Source organism: Heterodontus francisci, chromosome 2 (assembly GCF_036365525.1).
Source record: "Heterodontus francisci isolate sHetFra1 chromosome 2, sHetFra1.hap1, whole genome shotgun sequence".
In the NCBI taxonomy this organism is placed as follows: domain Eukaryota; kingdom Metazoa; phylum Chordata; class Chondrichthyes; order Heterodontiformes; family Heterodontidae; genus Heterodontus; species Heterodontus francisci.
This window is the reverse complement of record NC_090372.1, coordinates 171736729-171758304: the sequence shown is the minus strand read 5'-3', so window position 1 is coordinate 171758304 and position 21576 is coordinate 171736729. Positions and strand designations below refer to the sequence as shown.

At 43.5% G+C, this 21576-nt stretch overlaps 1 protein-coding gene across 12 annotated transcripts in view; it reads right to left on the bottom strand.

The window, feature by feature from the left end:
- si:ch211-285f17.1 (sickle tail protein) overlaps nucleotides 1-21576 on the bottom strand; it is an 815052-nt gene that overhangs the window by 259828 nt on the left and 533648 nt on the right. For 11 of the 12 annotated variants that reach the window (XM_068013806.1, XM_068013809.1, XM_068013831.1 and 8 more), the window contains exon 3: nucleotides 949-1029. The exons of the other annotated variant lie outside the window; for it this stretch is intronic. In XM_068013806.1, coding sequence (XP_067869907.1) covers nucleotides 949-1029 — 81 coding nt within the window. The remainder of the gene's footprint in view (nucleotides 1-948; nucleotides 1030-21576) is intronic. 12 annotated transcript variants of the gene reach the window in all.

Here is a 21576-nt window from a genome sequence, read left to right as displayed (position 1 = left end):
TGCCTACAGTACACTGCCAATAAACAATGGCTACTGAAATGTCAATATCAATGTTATTTTCCACCCAACAATCTGAAGGCCAATTTTTAAAAAATCACTCAAACTAACTGCTGCCAAGGCAAATCTCCACAGAAACATACAAGCATTCTCAAACTCTCACATGCATCTCAGTTTGAGAGAAGTTGTTGAATAGACTACATTTACTAATTGGGTCCATTGAGTCACATCATCCATGTTAGTATGCTAAACTAGTTAGGACTAAAGGAAAATCCAGAATATTCTTAGATTTGATTTATAAATTGGAACTGTAAAATTAAAGAGAGAGGTGTGTCAGCAAGAAACATAATCTGCCCAGTTCTGTTTTGAAAAATACTTTTGGTTTTATTTCTTTCACCACCATTGCCCAAGTGTGAAAAATATGTAAGTGGTGAACCTGCCCCAGACTTCTGGCACTAGCACTCTAACCAGCAGCCATCAAGCAATGCACAAGAATGATCTTGGGAAATTCCTTCCAATCTTTCTACCCACCACTTAGGGAAGTGTCTTGTCCCACTTGGAATATCATCCTGGCAGCAACACTGGAGATCAAGAAATCACAGCTAGAAACCTTCAACCCCCACCCACCCCCACCCCCCCCCCCCCCCTTTGCAGGTTAGAGCGCCAACAGACTGTGCCATTCAATCTTTGCAAGTCCAGTTTTAAAACTGAAATGATCCAATTTTTTTTAAATATCTATTGCAGCCTGCAACCTAATCGTCAGACATTTATGTAGTCCTATGCAGCTTACATCAATCTATAGCCATTAGCTAACAGGCCCCATTCAGACAAGCAGTTTCAAGCCAAAATGCAACTGTTCTGTTAACTTTAAACTTGTGTATTAAATGAGATGCAGGCACACAACTGTTGGCTATCAAACAAAAAGGACAAGAAAGGTAATAAAGTACTAACTCTCTGAGATGACTCAATTTTCATCAAGAACATTTGCATGTCAAGCTCTGACTGAAGGGAGGCCAACATGCATTGCAAAGTCTGTGATCAGCAGAAAGGAAAAAAGAATAGTGAGGATTACACAGGAAAAACATTTTTAAAACTTAATCCGAGATGTGAATTCTTTAATAGTGATGAAAAACAAATATAAAACCATTAATGTACATTACTGCTTCACACCAGCTCTTTGGAGTGATACATGACACCTAGCTATAATCTAGATCATTCTAAAATTTAGATTTGCCTTACCAAAGTACTAAATTCTTTGTATTCCATGGCACTTTTATAGATTCCGCAGGATAGTCAAAATAAAAGCACCAAACTGAATAAAAAAATAGAACTCAATGCAATTGTACAAATGGCCCTCTCAAATGCAGTCAAGAAATCCTAACACAAGCAGGAGAAAGGTGGTTTTCTCTGAAATTTAACCATATTTTTCACAAAAACAAGAAGTGCCGGAAACACTCAGCAGGTCCGGCAGCATCCATAGAGAGAGAAGCAAAGATAACGTTTCAGGTCTGTGACCTTCCATCAGAACTCGGAGTTCTGATGAAAGGTCACAGACCTGAAACGTTATCTTTGCTTCTCTCTCCGCAGATGCTGCCGGACCTGCTGAGTGTTTCCGGCACTTCTTGTTTTTGTTTCAGATTTCCAGCATCTGCAGTATTTTGTTTTTACATTTTTAACAAGTTTCATTTCAAGACAGATGAGACAAAACAAAACACAAAGTGATGAAGTGAGCAGGCAGTAAGGACACTTAAGTAAAAAATACAGAGACTTGCGAACTGCAAGATTGAGAAATTTAATGAAGCAACACATTTTACACAGACGTGCCTTTGCAATCAGGACAGTTGTGCTGGCTAAGTCAGTTTATACAGTGCCTCACTGCATTTATCATGTACTCCCATCAAAAGAATACAGCACTTGCTTTCATTAAAAAAATGGACGTATACATTTCACCCTGGGATAATTACAATTTTACGGGGGACAGAATGTATTTTTATACCTTCGTCTAGCAAGTTTTGAATAACATTTGCATGGAATTCTATGCAAGCGTACAGCCTTTCACATGGCAACATCAACTTTGGCCTAATATGAATGGTGTCTAGTTCTGAGCAATGTATGGGTGACAATGAGTGGGGAAAAGTTACAACAAATAATTTCACTGAGGGATGCAGATGATATTGATTTTTCAAAATTCAGTTAGCTATTTACTGCACATCCTAGCTGCCTTGAGAAAGTGGTGGTGTGCCTTCTAATGTTTGATACAACTGAGCGACATGCTAGGCCATTTCAGGAGGACAATAAACAAACAGTCAACCACATTGAGTGGGAATGGAATCATGTATAGACCACAGTGTAAAGTGGGTCATTAGTACCAAAGGTGCAATTTGGACTCTCTTTTATGGTTTATTAGTCAGGGTCTCTTGTCCAGTAACATGACCACTACACTACTGGACCTCTTCCATTGTCATCATCATCATCTGAAGTCTAAGATGAAGTTCTGACTTAACTGAATCCCACACATTATTTATGTAACTTTCGGCATACATTAGGAACAGAAGTAGGCAATTCAGTCCCTCGAATCTGTTCTGCCATTCAATTAGATCATGGTTAATCTGTACCTCAACTCTATTTACCCGTTGTTGACCCATTTCCCTCGATAGCCAACAGAAATCTATGGATCTTAGCCTTCAAAATTTCAATACACATTGCAGACCATTTGGAAACTTCACACATTTTATGATTCAAAATTATTTCAGGTACTTCTAATCACCTGACAATCCAAACAAGATTAATCCTAAGAAATTTGTGAATAGATATATTTAACCAGTTTGAAGAGAACGATCAAGAACAGATTTAATGTAATAATCCAGCCATGTACTAATATACAAAAATGGCAGGCAGGAAAAGGCCAACTGGTCCATCAAGCCATACATCCATGATGGGTGGAGCATATAACTATGCACTACCACCAGTTTCCAGTAGCCATGCAATTTCCTGGGGGAGACAAAGAGAAAGATATTCATTAGCTTGCAGGAGGTGCGTGCAATATAGGGACGTTATCAGCAAAAGAACTGCTTTATTATGGTTAACAACGCTGGACCAGAGCTACAGGTCATGGGAAATAATTGACAAGGCACACGTACAGTACTTCTTTTTTAAGGCTACAACCTTACCATAGGTGGAAAAGTACTTTTTACCAGATATTGCATGGATTGCACAATCTAACAACCATGCACAGGTTCACTTACTAGTAGTTGCTGGCTTTTACATCAGATAACAAATGCACATGAAAGTCATTTTAAAGCAACATAAATGACAGCACAATGTTATAAGTTAGGAAGACGACACAATTTTGGTCTCCTTTGCTCTACAGAGTTCCTTGCCGTAAACAAACAACTCTTATTGGAGCTAACTTGGAGGAAGGAAGAAAAATAAACACTGGGCTGCTGTATATTTCTTATGAACTGACTGAAGGGCACCATTCGCAGAATCCTGGAAAAAGGTTAGCCAGCAATCTTAACCACAGGAAAAGATGTGGCTCAAGACAAAATTGGGTGGTGAAGGCATGTCAGTTTGCTCTGCACAGGACATGAAAAAGTGAATGATAATGGGTGAGGGAAAGGTTAGAGAGAGAGAGAGAGAGAGAGAAAAACAAACAAACAGAGAGAGAGACAGACAGACAGAAAAAGATCGGCAGGATGCAGTGTGTGACGAGTCTCTTAGACAGTCCCTCGGGATCGAGTATGACTTGCTTCAGCTCCTGTTCGATGGGTTCAGAGATCACAGAATTGTTAAAGTTCAGGAGGTGGCCATTCAGCCTGTCTTGTCTGCGCTGGCTCTCCGAAGGAGCAACTTACCTAGTGCTACTCTCCTGCTTTCTCCCCTCAGTACTTTTATTTTAAATTGAGCAAATTTAAATGAAAACGAAGTGCCAATTATACAAGATTCAACCTTTGTACATGTCTGTGACCAGGTTTGTGATATAAGCCCTGTAATATAAACATATGAATTAGGAGCAGGAGTAGGCCACTCGGCCCTTCGAGCCTGCTCCGCCATTCAATAAGTTCATAGCTGACCTGATTACTCCATATTTCCACCTACCCCTGATCCTTTGATGTGTGTGTGATCTATCCTAAGACTCACAGGGCTACAAGTAATATTCAAAGTAAACATGGATTTTATTATACTTTAATTGGATATATATATACACACACGTAGAGCTATTGCTCTACACATTATTCCTTTTCAGATAACAATCCAATTCCCTCATGAATGCTTCAATTGAACCTGCTTCCACCACTCTCTCAGACAGTGTATTCCAGATCCAAACCACTCGCATGAAAAAGATTTTCCTCGTCCCCAGTGCTTCTTTTGCCCCTTACCTTAAATCCGTGCCCTGTTGTCCTTGATCCTTCCATCAATGGGAACAGCTTTTCCTGTATACTCTGTCCAGACCCCTCATGATTTTAAATACCTCTATCAAATCTCCTCTCAATTTTCTTTTCTCCAAGGAAAAACACAGTCCCAACGTCTCCGATCTCTCCCTGTAACTGAAGTTCCTCATCCCTGGAACCATTCTTGTGAATCTTTTCTGCACTGTCTCTAATACTTCAACATATTTGCTGAAGTATGGCTTCCAGAACTGGACACAATACTTCAGTTGAGGCCGAACCAGTGTTCTATACCAGTTTAAAATAACTTCCTTGCTTTTGTATTCTAGGCCCCTCCTAATAAAGCCCAGGATAATGTATGCTCTATTAACCGCTCTCTCAACCTGTCCTGCCGCCTTCAATGACTTATGCACATATACACCCAGGTCCCTCTTCTCATGCACTCTCTTTTGAATCTCTCTGCATTCTTCCTACCAAAATGAATCACTTCACGCTTCTCTGCATTAAAATTGCATCTGCCAATTATCCACCCATTCCACCAACCTGACTGTCCTTTTGAAGTTCTACACTATCCTCTTCACAGTTGACAATGTTTCCAATATAATAAAAGCAAAATGCGGTTAGCACCGCAGCTTCACAGCTCCAGCGACCCGGGTTCAATTCTGGGTACTGCCTGTGTGGAGTTTGCAAGTTCTCCCTGTGTCTGCGTGGGTTTCCTCCGGGTGCTCCGGTTTCCTCCCACATGCCAAAGACTTGCAGGTTGATAGGTTAATTGGCCATTAGAAATTGCCCCTAGTATAGGTAGGTGGTAGGGAAATATAGGGACAGGTGGGGATGTGGTAGGAATATGGAATTAGTGTAGGATTAGTATAAATGGGTGGTTGATGGTCGGCACAGACTCGGTGGGCCGAAGGGCCTGTTTCAGTGCTGTATCTCTAAACTGCGGATGCTGGAAATCTGAAATAAAACAAGAAATGCTGGAAATACTCAGCAGGTCTGGCAGCATCTGTGGAGAGAGAAGCAGAGTTAACGTTTCGGGTCAGTGACCCTTCTTTGGAACTGGCAAATGTTAGAAATGTCAAAGGTTATAAGCAAGTAAAGTGGGGGTGGGGCAAGAGATAACAAAGGAGAAGGTGTTGATAGGACAAGGTCACAGAATAGCTGACCAGAAGAGCAAAGGCAAACAATATGTTAATGGTGTGTTGAAAGACAAAGCATTAGTACAGTCAGGGTGTTAACAGACTGAAAATTGAACAGCAGCAAGTACAAACATGAAAAAAAACAGTGGGTAAGCAAACTGAAAAAACTATGAAATAAAATAAACATACAAAAAAAATGTAAAAATTGTAAAAAAGAACTAAAAATAAAAGTGCTCTGAAATTATTGAACTCAATGTTTAGTCCGGCAAGCTGTAGTGTGCCTAATCGGTAAATGAGATGCTGTTCCTCGAGCTTGCGTTGATGTTCACTGGAACACTGCAGCAATCCCAGGATAGAGATGCGAGCATGAGAGCAGGGGGGAGTGTTGAAATGGCGAGCAACCCGCAGCTCAGGGTCCTGCTTGCGGACTGAGCAGAGGTGTTCTGCAAAGCGGTCACCCAGTCTGCATTTGGTCTCCCCAATGTAGAGGACAATGTTTCCAAGTTTTGCATCATCTGCAAATTTTGAAATTATGCCCTGTACACCAAGGTCTAGGTCATTAATATATATCAGGAACAGCAAGGGTCCTAACACTGACCCTTGGGGAACTTCACTACAAACCCTCCGCCAACCCGAAAAACATCCATTAACCACTATTTTCTGTTTCCTGTCACTCAGCCAATTTTGTATCCATGTTGCTACTGTCCTTTTTATTCCAGGAGCGATAACTTTGTTCACAAGTCCGTTTTGTGGCACTTATCAAATGCTTTTTGGAAATCCATTACCCTCATCAACCCTCTGTTACCTCATCAAAAAGCTCTAGCAAGGTAATGAAACACAATTTGCCCTTAACAAATCCGTGCTCGCTTTCTCTAATTAACACGTGTTTGCCAAATTATTGTTTCTCGAAGCTTCCCCACCACCGAAGTTAAACTGACTGGCCTGTAGTTGCTGGGCTCATCCTTATGCCCTTTTTTGAACAAGGGTGTAACATTTGCAATTCTCCCGTCCTCTGGCACCAGCCCTGTATCTCAGGAAGATTGGAAGATTCTAGCCTGTGCCTCCACAATTTCCACCCTTGCTGCCCTCATTACCTCACCTGGTCCTGCTGCCTTTTCAACTTTAAGCACAGACAGCCTATCCAATACCTCATCAATTTTAAACCCTTCAAGGATTTGTATTAACTCCTTTTTCACCATGACCTGAGCAGCAGCATCTTCATTGATAAAGACAGATACAAAATATTCATTTAATATCTCAGCCATGCCCCCTGCCGCCATAAATCCCCTTTTTGGTCCCTGTTTGGCCATATTCCTCCTTTTACCACCCTCTTGCAATTAATATGTCTATAGAGACTTTTGGATTCCCTTTTAGGTTAGCTGCCAGTCTCGTTTCATACTCCAATATAAAAGCAAAATACTGCGGATGCTGGAAATCTGAAATAAAAACAAAGTGCTGGAAAAACTCAGCAGGTCTGAAGAAGGGTCACTGACCTGAAACGTTAACTCTGCTTCTCTCTCCACAGATGCTGCCAGACCTGCTGAGTTTTTCCAGCACTTTCTGTTTTTGTTTCTTTTCATACTCTCTCTGCTTCTCTTATTTGTTTTTTCACTTCCCCTCTGGACCTTCTATATTCAGCCTGCTTCTCAAATGTATTACCCACCTGACATAAGCACACTTTTTCTTCATCTTAATTGCTTTCATCATCCAGGGAAATCTGGATTTGTTTACTCCACCTTTCCCCTTTGTGGGAATATACCTTGACTGTGCCCGCAATCTCTTTAAATGCAATCTATTGTTCAGTTACCGTTTTGCCAGCCAACTTTTGATTCCAATTTATCTGGCCCAGAACCATTCATAGAATCATAGAAAGTTTACGGCACAGAAAGAGGCCACTTGGCCCATCCTGTTTGCGTTGGTCGAAAAACGAGCCATCCAGCCTAATCCCACCTTCCAGCATTTGGTCCATAGCCCTGCAGGTTTTGACACTTAAGGTGCATATCCAGACACCTTTTAAATGAGTTGAGGGCTTCTGCCTCTATGACCCTTTCAGGCAGTGAGTTCCAGACCCCTACTGCCCTCTGGGTGAAAAATGTTTTCCTCATCACCCCTCTAAACTTTCTACCAATCACTTTAAATCTATGCCCCCTAGTCCTCTCTGCTAAGGTAAATAGGCCCTTCACCTCCACTCTATCTAGGCCCCTCACACTTTTGTATTTCAAATCAAATCTCTCCTCAGCCTCCTCTGTTCCAAGGAGAACAATCCCAACCTATCCAATCTTTCCTCATAGATGCATTTTTCCAGCCCTGGCAACATCCTCGTAAATCGCCTCTGTACCCTCACTTGTGCAATTACATCCTTTATGAGGTGACCAGAACTGCGCACTGTACTCAAGTTGTGGCCTAACTAACAAATTATACAATTCCAACATAACCTCCCTGCTCTTATATTCTATACCTTGGCTAATATGGAGTAGCCATAAAAGTACTGTGGCTACAAAAGCAGGTCAGAGGCTAGGAATTCCGCAGTGAGTAACTTACCTCCTGACTCCCCAAAGCCTGTCCACCATCTACAAGGTGGAATTCAGGAGTGTGATGGAATACTCTCCACTTGCCTGGATGGGTGCAGCTCCAACAACACTCAAGAAGCTCGACACCATCCAGCACAAAGCAGCCCACTTGATTGGCACCTCATCCACAAACATTCACTCCTTCCACCACCAACACACAGTGGCAGCAGTGTGCACCATCTGCAAGATGCACTGCAGCAACGCACCAAGGCTCTTTAGACACCTTGTTCTTCCAAACCTGCGACCTCCATCACCTAGAAGGACAAGGGCAGCAGACGCATGGGAATGCCACCACCTGCAAGTTCCCCTCCAAGCCACACACCATCCTGACTTGGAACTATATCGCTGTTCCTTTGCTGTCGATGGGTCAAAATCCTGGAACTTCTTTCCTAACAACACTGTGGGTGTACCTACTCCACATTGACTGCAGCAGTTCAAGGAGGCAGCTCACCATCACCTTCTCCTGGGCAGTTAGGGATGGGCAATAAATGCTGGACTGGCCAATGACGCCCACTTACCCATAAACAAATATAAAAAAAGGAAAGGATTCCATATGCTTTCTTAACCACGTTATCAACCAAGTCCCTCACTTCCTCTACACCTCTCAGTATTCTCCCATTAATTGTGTATTCAATTGCCTTGTTTGACCTCCCCTGATGCATCACCTCACACTTCTCCAGGTTGAATTCCATTTGCCATTTTTCTGCCCACCTGACCAGTCCATTTATATTTTCCTGCAGTCTACAGCTACCCTCCTCACTATCAACCACACAGCCAATTTTTATCCATTATTACCCCATTGGAGGTTGGCTTTCCCCCAGTTAATTATTTTTACTCTGGATTGTTCCTTGTCCTTGTCCACAGCCAACCTAAATCTTATGATACATTGATCACTGTAATCTAATTGTTATCCTACTGACACTTGATGCACTTGGCCCATAGGTCCAATGCATGATCTGCACGCTCTGCCACGAAGGGCAAGTGGTGCTTGAAGGGTCCGATAGATGAGTATTTGGAGGTTTGTGCACTCCATCCAAAGCCTCGACTTTGCCTCCACATGTTCCCGAAATCCCTCAAGCTGTACAATGCCTTTCCAAATATGCTTTTGCCATCTAGGAGAGTCATGAGCCAGGGACTTCCATGAGTCGATGGGGATATTTGATCTCATCAGGGATGCTTTAAGGACATCTCTAAAGCATTTCCGCAGTCCTGCTGGAAGTCTCCTTCCACGACCAAGTTCCTAGAACAGCTGCTTCTGGAGTCTGACAGGCAAGTGAATGGCATGTCCCAGCAAGCAGAGCTGGTTTTGGGTGATTAGCACCCTGATGCTGGGCAGGTTGGTTTGGGAGAGGATGTTACCTTTGGACCACCTTGCCATATGGAGGATCTTGTGGAGGCACCTTTAGTGGTACTTTTCTATGTGGTGTCTGCTGTAGGCTGTCCCATTGCGTATAGAAGCACAGGGATCACTGCTGCCTAGTAAACCATGATCTTTGTCTCATTTTGAGGTCTTGATCCTCAAATACCTTCTTCATCAGGTCTGGCACATTGGAGGCGGCGATAATGAACCTCGTTGACATTTTCCAGGATCTCGCCATTGATCTTGATTGACGGGAGTGGGTGGAGGTATTGTGCTGTGGGAGCTGGCTGGAAGGGGACCTTTGTTTTCCAAGTGTTTAGTGAAAAACCCATTTCTCATCTGCTTCAGAGAAGAATTCGACAACGTCCTGGAGCTCAGTTTCAAAGGTGAGTGCACACGCAAGCGTCATCTGCATACTGAAGATCCACAACTGAGGTTGGAATGATTTTGGTTTTGGATTGAAGGTGGTATAGTTTGAACAGTTTCCAGTCCGTTCTAAAGATTATCTCCATGCCCGTGGATAGCTTGCTAGAACTGAAAGGCAACATTGCAGCAGGAAGATGGAGAAGAGCCTTGCTTGACCCCGGTCTTGACTGAGACAGGGTCTGTGGTGGTTCCGTTGGTGAGGATCACAGCTTGCATGTCATCGTGGCGTAGAGGACGGTGACGAAATTGAGGGCAGCAAAATTTGAACAGGATGCTCCACAAGCCTTCGTGGTTGACAGAATCAAAGCTTTTGAGAGATCAAAAAAGGCCATGTACAGCGGTTGGCGTTGTGCCCTGTATTTTTCTTGGATTTTCCGCGCAGTAAAGATCATGTCTGTGGTGCCTCTCGATGGGTGAAAACTGCACTGCGACTCCAGAAGGAGCTCTTTAGCCATTGAGAGGAGGGGATTTAGGAGGATCCGTGCAATGATCTCCCCTGTGGCAGACAGCAGGGAGATCCCTCTGTAGTCACCGTAGGTCTTGTCTCCCTCCTTGAATACAGTTGCGATCTTAGCATCCCTGCCAAGCACTTCTCATCCCAGATGAGGGATTATGACATTGTGCAGTCGTGCCAGGAGTGTACCTCCACCATGTTTCAAGATTTCAACAGGGATTCTGTCTGCTCCAGAGGCCTTGTTGTTCTTCAGCCATTGAATGTTTTTCTCCGACCTCGCTGTGGACTGGGGTAGCACCAAGACTGAGCCAGACGGGGTGTTGAGAGATGGAGTCGAGGAGGTTCAAGTCTAAGACAGTCTCAGTTGAGGAGTTCTTCGAAATGTTCCTTCCAGCGAGCACTGACTGCCTCCCTGTCCTTGCGTTCTCCTCCAGGCTCGGCTCTCAGCAGGGTGGGCCCTTGAGTGCTTGAACTATATATTGTCTCGACAGCGCTGAAGAAACAGTGTATATCGTTGGCGTTTTGTGCTGCACCACTGCCTTCAGGAGCCTGTAAGACTGCTGCTTAACCTGGGATGTGTGGTGAACTTTCCCAGTCTGTGAAGACTTTGCACTGATGCTGGAGTAGGTCTTGTATTTCTTGGTCATTCTCATCAAATCAGTTCCGATGCTTCCTGGTGGAGAAACCAAGGACCTCTTTGCAAATGCTCGTTACGATGGCCTTTAGGGTCGACTGGGCCCTAATGGCATACAGTGGCTCCTGGTGGTTGGAGGTCAGGCGCTGACCGAGAAGGGCCGCTTTGAGACCTTCAATGTTAATTTTCTTGCAATATTGCTTTTGTCACTTCTACCATTTGGGGGCTAGGCTGATGGAGATGGTAGATCAAATGAGGCTGTGGTCAGTCCAGCAGTCATTGGTACCTCTCATGGCATGGGTGATGTGGTCTCTCACTCAAATGGTGATGTAACGGAGTAGGTGCCAGTGTTGCCACGAGTTTTTGTGTTTGTCTTGCTGGCGAAACAAGGTGCTAGTTATGACGAGGTCATGCTCAACAGATTTCGTCAGGAGGAGGACTCCATTGGAGCTTGCTTTCCCTACTGCTTCCTTGCCAACCACCCCCTTCCTGAGATTCGCATCCTTCCCAAAGCTGGCGTTGAGGTCTCAAGGATGATCAGTTTGTTGTCTGCTGGGACTCTGGCTATAGATTGCTCAAGGTCAGCATAGTCTGTTGCCTCAAGAGTAGGACCATATGCACTGATGACAGAGACATGCCGGTTTTTTGTTGGGGCGAGTCGGGCAGTAATGAGGCGCTCACGTATCCCACAGGATGAGTCGCTTAGGCAGCAATCAAGTTCATTTTTAATGGTGAAGCCCATCCCGTGGAGGCATTGTTTCTCTTCCAGCAGACCCTTCCAGAAAGAAAAAATATATCCACTGCCTTGCTCCTTCAATTGGCCCCCTCCTGCATGACATATCTCAACTAGGGCCGCAATGTCAATGCCGAGGCCCCCAGGTTCCCGAACTATGATGGTGGTGTGGCACTCAGGCCTGTCACTGTTGGGATTGTCCATTAGAGTCCTGATGTTTCAGGTCCCAAACTTCATTTTGGCAAGTGGAAGATGTCCGTGCATGTTTTTTTTTTTAAATGCAGAATGGTCGTTGCACACCCTCACCACACATCCTTGGCAAAGCGGGGCCTTGGTCAGGCAAGAGCAGGCTCTGCTTTGAGGCATTAGCAGAGTCTGTGCATAGTCACATGCAGGGGCGTATGTGGGCGGGGTGACAGACGTTTTTTATGTTCTCCCTCCCCCCTCCCCCCCCCGGCGTTTCCCACTCCCCACAGTACCCTCCCCCCAGCCATCACCCTTCCTTTCAACAGGACCCCAGCCACATACACCCCCCCTCCCCCAAGTTTTTCTCAGCCCTTGCATAGCCGGGGTCATCACCCTCATGATAGCTGGGGCCTCTCAGAGAGATGTGTGTTGAGTATGGATAAGTTGCCTCGGTGTCAAGCAAGTAGCACAGCACAGTTAACCCCTGGGGACTTGGAGACACAGTGAAAAATTTGGCTGTGTGAACAGAACAATAATCAAGTCCACTCTGTATATACTGCTCCTCGCAACATTATCTGAAAAGACAACCCCAGTTCCCACATATACACTGATGACACCCAGCTCTACTTCAACACCTTTGCCGCCTCCCTCCAGTGTCTCAATTTGTCAGACTGCTCATCTAACATCCAGTACTGAATGAGCAGAAACTTCCTCCAAATAAAGAAAGGAAGACCAAAGTCATTACCTATTTAAGAAGGGAGCGAGAGAAAATGGAGAACTACAGACCTGTTAGTTTGACATCAGTAGTAGGAAAAATGTTAGAATCTATTATAAAGGATGAGATAACTGGACACTTGGAAAATAATGACATGATTGGGCAGAGTCAACATTGATTTATGAAAGGAAAATCATGTTTGACAAACCTGTTGGAGCTTTTTGAGGATGTTATTTTTAGCATAAAGGAGAACAAGAGGTTGGAGTGTATTTGGATTTTCAGAAGACTTTTGATAAGGTCCCACACAGGAGTTTAGTAAACAAAATTAGAGCACATGGGATTGGGGGTAATATACTTCAATGGATTGAGAATTGGTTAACAGACAGAAAGCAGAGTAGAAATAAATGGGTCATTCTCAGGATGGCAGGCTGTTACTAGTGGGGTACCGCAAGGATCAATGCTTGGGCCACAGCTGTTTACAATCTATATAAATGATTTGATATGGGGACCAACTGTAATATTTCCAAATTTGCGGATGACACAAAACTAGGAGGGAGAGCAAGTTGTGAGGAGAATGCAAGGAGGCTTCGAGGGGATTTGGACAGGCTATGTGAATAGGCAAGAACATGGCAGATGGAATTTAATATGAAATTATGAACTGATCCACTTTGGTCGAAAAAAGCAGAAAGGGAGAGCATTTTTTAAATGGAGAGAGGTTGGGAAGTGTTATGCCCAAAGGGACCAGAGTGTCCTTGTTCATGACTCACTAAAAGCTAGTAGGCAGGTGCAAGCAATTAAGAAAGCAAATGGTATGTTGGCCTTCATTACAAGGGGAGTTGAGTACAGAAGTAAAGATATATTGCTTCAACTGTATAAAGCCTTGGTGAGACTGCACCTGGAGTATTGTGTACAGTTTTGGTCTCCTTATCTAAGGAAGGATATACTTGCCGTGGAGAGAGTGCAACAGAGTTTCACCAGACTAGTCCCTGGGATGGCAGGATCGTCTAAGGAGGAGGGATTGCAAAAACTGGGCCTGTATTCTCTGGAGTTTCGAAGAATGAGTAGCGATCTCATCGAAACTTACAAAATTCTTACAGGGCGTGACAGGGTAGATGTGTGTAGGATGTTTCTGCTGGCTGGTGAGTCTAGAGCAAGGAAACACAGACTCAGAATAAGGGGCAGGCCATTTAAGACTGAGATGAGGGGGAATTTCTTTACTCAGAAGCTGGTGAATTCTTTACCCCAGAGAGCTGTGGAAGCTCAATCATTGAGCATGTTCCAGACAGAAATCGCTAGATTTCTGAATACTAATGACATCAAGGGATCGGAGGATGGTGGGGAAAAATGGCGTAGAGGTAGATGATCAGCCATGATCTGTTTGAATGGTGTAGCAGGCTCAAAAGGCTGAATGGCCTACTCCTACTCCTATTTCCTATGATCTTATGAAGCCCATTCCCTAACCAGTGACTTCATCTCTCTCCCTGGCAACTGTCTGAGGCTGAACCAGACTGTTCGCAACCTTGGTGTCATATTTGATCCAGAGATGAGCTTCAAGCACATAACCCCCAACACCAAGCCCACCTATTTCCAGCTCCATAATATCACCTGACTTTGTCCCTGCCTCAGCTCATGCTGAAACCCTCATTCATGTCTTGGCTACCTCCCGACTTAATTATTCCAACACACTGCTGACTGGCCCCCCATTTTCCACCCTCTGTAAACTTGAAGTCATCCAAACTTCTAGGGCCTGTATCCTACTTATCCCAAGTCCTATTTCACCATCACCTCTGTGCTCACTGATCTACATTGGCTCCCAGCTCAGCAATGCCTCAATTTGAAAATGTTCATCCTTGTTTTCAAATCCATCCATCTTTCTATAACCTCAAGTCCTAAAACCTGTGCTCCCCCAATTTTGGCTCAAGCATCCCTGATTTTAATTGTTCCACTATTGGTAGCCATGCCTTCAGCTGCCTAGGCGCCAAGTTCTGTAATTCTCTCCCTAAAACTCTTCCCCTCGTAATCTCACTTTCCTCCTTTAACATGCCCCTTAAAACCTCTTTTACCAAGCTTTTGGTCATCTGTCCAATATAGCATGTTGGTCAGTGTCCAATTTTGTTTGATAACATTTCGTGAAGTGCCTTGGGACAATTCAGTATATTAATGGCGCTTTAAAAATGCATGTCATTATTGTTACCAACTTGATAGACTTGGGTCTATCCATTCAGAGGATGTGACACTTTATCTAAAGCTGGACTGAGATCGGTCTAGAATTCAACATAAAAGGCAAGATTTTCAGCCTGGGGCAGTCAGCTTAAGGAGGAGTAAAGGATCTAAACATTGCTGTGCTTTTATACCTCCATTATTAAAGTCTAGGGACGATATGAACAGATTGGATAATAAATGAGTTGGGTCAACTGTCCGACAGCATTTGCTGCTCTAAGGCCATTTAACTTGTGCATTGCCATTGCCACATCACCAGGGATCACAAACAACTGAAGTGCAAGAAATGTAACGAGGGCCTACACAAAAATCAGACCGCTAACCAAATCAATATTAGGTGCTTGAGAGAGCATTAACTAGTTGTTGTGCTGAACAAGTGCCTGGCTTTGAATTCAACAATAGTAAGAATAATTAGAAACATCCAAACTTGTAACGAATGTACTTAACTGATGTATATGTACATTACAAAAATGTCTGGACAATAAGATACCCTTAGATATACAAACAATGGAAATCTAATAAATTTTTCATTCTTTTCCTTCAATTCATTAAAGGACTAAATTATACACACATTGGAAAAGATCTGAAAAATAATCACATCTAAAACTATTGAGTTTGCACTGTAACAGATGGGCATTTATTAAACTCCAACTGTTACTGGCTAAGAAAACAAACAACTTCACACTAAGAATGAAATGATTATTTGAAAGTAGCAGGCTGCCAACTCAGAAAAGCCTTCAGAATTAATGATAATGCAAACAAACACAAGTGCATTAACTGCAGAAGCAAAAAAAAAACACACTGGAAATACATAGGTTCACTGGAGTCTGGAAGGCAAAAAGACAGGTTGATGTTGCAGCATTTTTTTGGAGGGGGTGGGGGAAGGACTTTCAACTTCTGAACATTATCCTTGGAACCCTCCTATTTCACATCTGCGTGCTGCCCCTTGGTGACATCATCTGCAAACACAGCAAGAGTTTCCACAACTATGTTGACAACACTCAGCTCAATCTCACCACCACCTCTCTTGACCCTCCACTGTCTCTAAATTGTCACACCCCTTGACTGACATCCAGTACTGGAGAAGAAATTTCCTCCAATTAAACACTGGGAAGACCAAAGCCATTGTCTTTGACCCCCGCTACAAACTCCTTTTCATAACTGCCTGAGGCTGAACCAAAACTGTTCGCAACCTTGGTGTCATACCCCTAAAAGAGTCTGACCACATATTTGCGCCATCACTAAGACCACCTATTTCTGCTTCTGTAACAATTGCTCGACTCCGCCCTGCCTCAGCTCATTTGTTTCTGAAACATTCATGCCTTTGTTACCTCCAGATTTTATTATTCAAATGCATTCCTGATTGGCCTTGCATGTTCTACCTTCTGTAAACTTGAGGTTACCCAAAACACTGCTGCCAAATGTCTTAACTCTCACCAAGTCCTGTTCACCTATTACCCCTGTGCTCGCTGATCTACATTGGTTTTCGGTTAAGCAACAGTCAAAACGTACTTGAATTGAACCAGGTGCCTGTGCTGCCTGTCCAAAGCCAGCGTCAGGAGTCACAAAATATTTCCAGGTTTGAGGATCACCAACATAATTCAGGGAAGCTGCCGCGAGCTCAATGAGTGTCAATGGGCAGCGCTCCACACAAGGGCAGGAAATGCAACATCTTCGTGGGAAAGCTGAGCTGGAAGTGATTATGAGAATGGGATGGGTGTGGGGGAGGGCGGCGGGAGAAACTTATTTCCTGCTTCTCCTGATGCCTAAAAAATTCTCTAACCACTTCTCCAAAAACATGTTTGGCCTTTATCTGAAGCTGCCTCCTGTAGTCCCTTTAAGGACTGCTGGACAGGCCACTCTTCACCCAGTGCAAACGGGCGGACTACGGATTGCACAGTCTGTCCATTTGCACCTGAAAAATGCAAATAGGGTCCTAAACACAGCAGAGGACTCAGATTTCAATATGTGTCTCCTGAACATTTCAAATCAGCATGTTGTGTGCCTATTTGAAGCCTGCCTGAAAATTGCATTGGGTGTACCTTGGGCATTGAAGGTTATACCCCCAATCTTCCACTGCCAATCACCTGCTTCTCAGTTGAGTATCATTGAAAGTTTCTGGATGAGACTTCCTCATTGTTTGTTCAGTGCTCAAAACAAACTGGTTCTTCCCACAATAACATTCTTTAATACTGCCTCAGACAGGTATTTTGCCATAATAGAAATTGACATAATCCAGCCCATCTGAAGGAACTACTTTCTCTGGGTTGTATTTGCCAGTGCTCTGAATTACATAGAATGCACAGTACAGCAACAGGCCTTTCAGACCTACCGATCCATGCTGGTATTTATACTCCGCACAAGCATGTTCCCATCCTTCATCTAACCCCAACATATACTTCTATTCCTTTCCCCCTTACCTAGCTTTATCTGAAATGCATCTACACTATTCGCCTTGTAGTAGCGAGTTCCCATTCTAATCACTCTCTGCGTAAAGAAGTTTCTCTTGAATTCCCTATTTGATTTAGCAAATATCATCTTTTCATAGAATCATAGAATGGCCTCCTTCTGTGTTGTAACCATTTGGCCCATTATGTCTGTGTCGGCAATCTAAGAGCTAGTCCCACTCCCTTGCCGTCCCCCTGTACCCATGCAAATTTTCTCTTCAGATAATTAGCTAATTTGCTTTTGAATGCCACGATTGAACCTGCCTCAACCACACTCTCAGGCACTGCATTCCAGATCCTAATCACTTGCTGCATAAAAAAAGTTTTTCCTCCTGTCGCCTCTGACTCTTTTGCCAATCACCTTAAATCGGTATTCTCTGGTTCTCGACCCTTCCACCCCTGGGAACAGTTTCTCCCCATCTACTCTGTCCCGACATCTCATGATTTTGAGTACCTCTATCAAATCTTCTCTCAACCTTCCCTTCTCCAGAAAGAACAGCCCCAGCTTCACCAATCTATCCCGTAACTGAAGTCTCTCATCCCCGGTACCATTCTCGTAAATCTTTTCTGCACCCTCTCTATTGTCTTTACATCCTTCCTAAAGTGCAGTGCCCAGAAATGGACACAATACTCCAGTTGAGGCCGAACCAGTGTTTTATACAGGTTTATCATAACTTCCTTGCTTTTGTAGTCTATGCTTCTACTTACAAAGCCCAGGATCCTGTATGCCTTATTAACCATTTCTCAACCTGCCCAGCAAACTGATTTGTGCACATATATCCACAGGCCCCTCTGCTTCTGCACCCCCTTTAAAAGTATATCCTTTATTTTATATTGCCTCTCCTCTTTCCTCCTACCAACATGCATCACTTCACACTTCTGTGCATTAAATTTCATCTTCCACATGTCTGTCCATTCCCATCAGTCTGTCTATGCCCTCGAGGTCCATCACGATCCTCCTCACAGTACAGAATACTTCCAAGTCTTGAAATTGTGCCCTGCACACATAAGTTATTAATATATCATAAAGCAGCAGTCCCAATACCGACTCCTGGGGAACCCCACTATTTGGGCGGCACAGTGGCGCAGTGGTTAGCACTGCAGCCTCACAGCTCCAGGGACCCGGGTTCGATTCTGGGTACTGCCTGTGCGGAGTTTGCAAGTTCTCCCTGTGTCTGCGTGGGTTTCCTCCGGGTGCTCCGGTTTCCTCCCACATGCCAAAGACTTGCAGGTTGGTAGGTTAATTGGCCATTATAAATTGCCCCTAGTACAGGTAGGTTGTAGGGAAATATATAGGGACTGGTGGGGATGTTATTGGAATATGGGAGTCGTGTAGGATTAGTATAAAATGGGTGGTTGATGGTCGGCACTGACTGGGTGGGCCGAAGGGCCTGTTTCAGTGCTGTATCTCTAAACTAAACTAAACATATACCTTTCTCCAGTCTGAAAAACAACCATTCATTACTACTCTGTTTCCTGCAACTCTGCCGATGTTGAATCCATGTAACCACTGTCCCTTTTTTATAGCCCCTAATTTTGATCACAAGTGGAAACATCTTCTCTATGCCGAAACTATCAAATTCTTTCACAATCTTAAAGACCTCCATCAGGTCACTCCTCAGTCTTTTCTACAGAAATGATTCCCAACCTATTCAATCTGTCTTGATACTGTTACGACCGACTGCTCCAGTCAAAGCCCCCAATCAAAATATACGATTCTGATTGTGGTGGGAGAAACGCATTGTTAATTCAATTCCATCTCTCGACAGATCGCCTAACATATCATTTTAAACTTTCCAAATTAAAGAAAGTTCCAGCCAAATTGTACCATCCGAATGAGGCGAACCAAACTAGTTGTCTTTAAATCAAATTAACTGTTTAATTAGAAAAACTAAATTTTAAACACGAAGATATAAACAACATTTAAAATAGAAAAAAAAAGAGTCCTTGCAAATTTACAGTCCAATGTTGCTTGAAGTCCTCACAGCCGTCCAAAGGGGAAAAAAGGTTCTTCAACAGTAGAACAGTCATAGTCTAATTCCAGCAGTAAGTGATGCTTGCCTTCTCCAGCGATGGATTTCAACAATTAACAACTTGCAAAAACTTTCAATAGAATCAATCTGACTTGAGTTTTTTGAGGGATAAAAGATTGTCACAGTTTAACTTCCCTTCCTTCAGTTTAAATTATCAGAGATCTGTGTTTTGGCTTGACTTTTTTTTTTAAAAGAATTTTGAGAGATAATAATTAAACAGACTAAATTCTCTTCCTTCAGCTTAAATGGCTCAGAGCTCTTCTTTCAGGTGCTAACACCAGCTGTCTGTTTGTGTTCTTTTAGAACAGACTGTCTTCAACTAAAAAAGCCAGTTCAAAGAATAATTGCAACATTGTATATCCAGTCCTGGGTCCCTGAATGGCTGTTGCCGGGTAACCAGGATGCATCCTCCAAAGCTGGTTTGTTCCCTCTCCGTATGGTTGCATCCAACAGCAACCAAAATGCATTTTCTCCAACTCCTGAGACTTGCTGGTTCTTAAAGCAGTATGGCTCCTTTTCCAGCCTAAAGACACACCACATATCCCCCAGAGAAAAACTACAGGACCATGACAATATGTATAACCTCAGTTCTGCTATCATCATTTTTGCACCTTCTCAGTGCTTCTATATTTTTTAATGCAGAGATCAGAACTGGGCACACAACTCCAAGTATTTTTCAATTTTATTTCTCTAAAAATGAACCCCAGTACATTGTTTGCTTTTGTTATGGCTTTACTAACCTATGAACCAATGAACCTATGAACATATGAACAAGGACCACATGTAAGTCACTCGGCCCTTCGAGCATGCTCCGCCATTCAATAAGTTCATGGCTGAACAGATTACTCCATATTCCTGCCTACCCGATAACCTTTCACCCCCTCATCAAGTATCTATCGACCTCTGCCTTGAAAATATTCAAAGACTCTGCCTTTACCGCCTTTTGAGGAAGCGAGTTCCAAAGACTCACGACCCTCTGTGAGAAAAAGATTTCTCATCATCTCTGTCTTAAATGGGCAACCCCTTATTTTTAAACAGTGACTTCTAGTTCGAGATTCTCCCACAAGAGGAAACATCCTTTCCATATCCACCCTGTCAAGACCCCTGGTTTCAATCAAGTCATCTCTTATTCTTCTAAACTCCAGTGGATACAAACCTAGCCTGTCCAACCTTTTCTCATAAGACAACCCACCCATTCCAGGTATTCATCTAGTAAACCTCCCTGAACTGCTTCCAATGTATTGACATCCTTCCTTAAATAAGGAGACCAATACTGTACACAGTACTCCAGATGTGGTCTCACCAATTCCCTGTATAACTGAAGCATAACCTCACTACTTGTGTTTTCAATTCCCTCCACAATAAACAATGACATTCTATTAGCTTTCCTGGTTACTTGCTGTACCTGCAAACCTTATGCGGTTCATGCATTAGAACACCCAGATCCCTCTGCATCTCAGAGCTCTGCGATCACTCACGATTCAGATAATATGCTTCTTTTTTTATTCTTCCTGCCAAAATGGACAATTTCAGATTTTCCCACATTAAACTTCATTTTCCAGATCTTTGCCCACTCGCTTAACCAATCTATATCCCTTTGTAGCCTCATGTCCTCTTCACAACCAACTTTCCTACCTATCTTTGCGTCATCAGCAAATTTAGCAACCATACCTTCAGTCCCTTCATCCAAGTCATTTATATAAATTTAAAAAAGTTGAGGCTCCAGCACTGATCCTTGTGGCACACCACTCGTTACATTTTGCCAACCAGAAAAATGGCCCATTTATGCCTAGCAGTTCCGATGAAGGGTCACTGACCCGAAACGTTAACTCTGCTTCTCTTTCCACAGGTGCTGCCAGAGCTGCTGAGTGGTTCCAGCATTTCTTGTTTTTATTCCATTTATGCCTACTCTCTGTTTGTTAGCTAGCCATCTTCCATCCTTTTGGGATCCTTAGGGGGGAGGGGGAGCAGCCCCAAGTCGTGGTCCACATAGGCACCAACGACATAGGTAGGAAGAGAGATGAGGATTTAAGACAGAAATTCAGGGAGCTAGGGTGGAAGCTTAGAGCGAGAACAAACAGAGTTGTTATCGCTGGGTTGTTGCCCGTGCCACGTGCTAGCGAAGAGAGGAATAGGGAGAGAGAGGAGTTGAACACGTGGCTGCAGGGATGGTGCAGGAGGGAGGGTTTTGGTTTCCTGGATAATTGTGGCTCTTTCTGGGGTAGGTGGGACATCTACAAACAGGATGGTCTTCACCTGAACCAGAGGGGTACC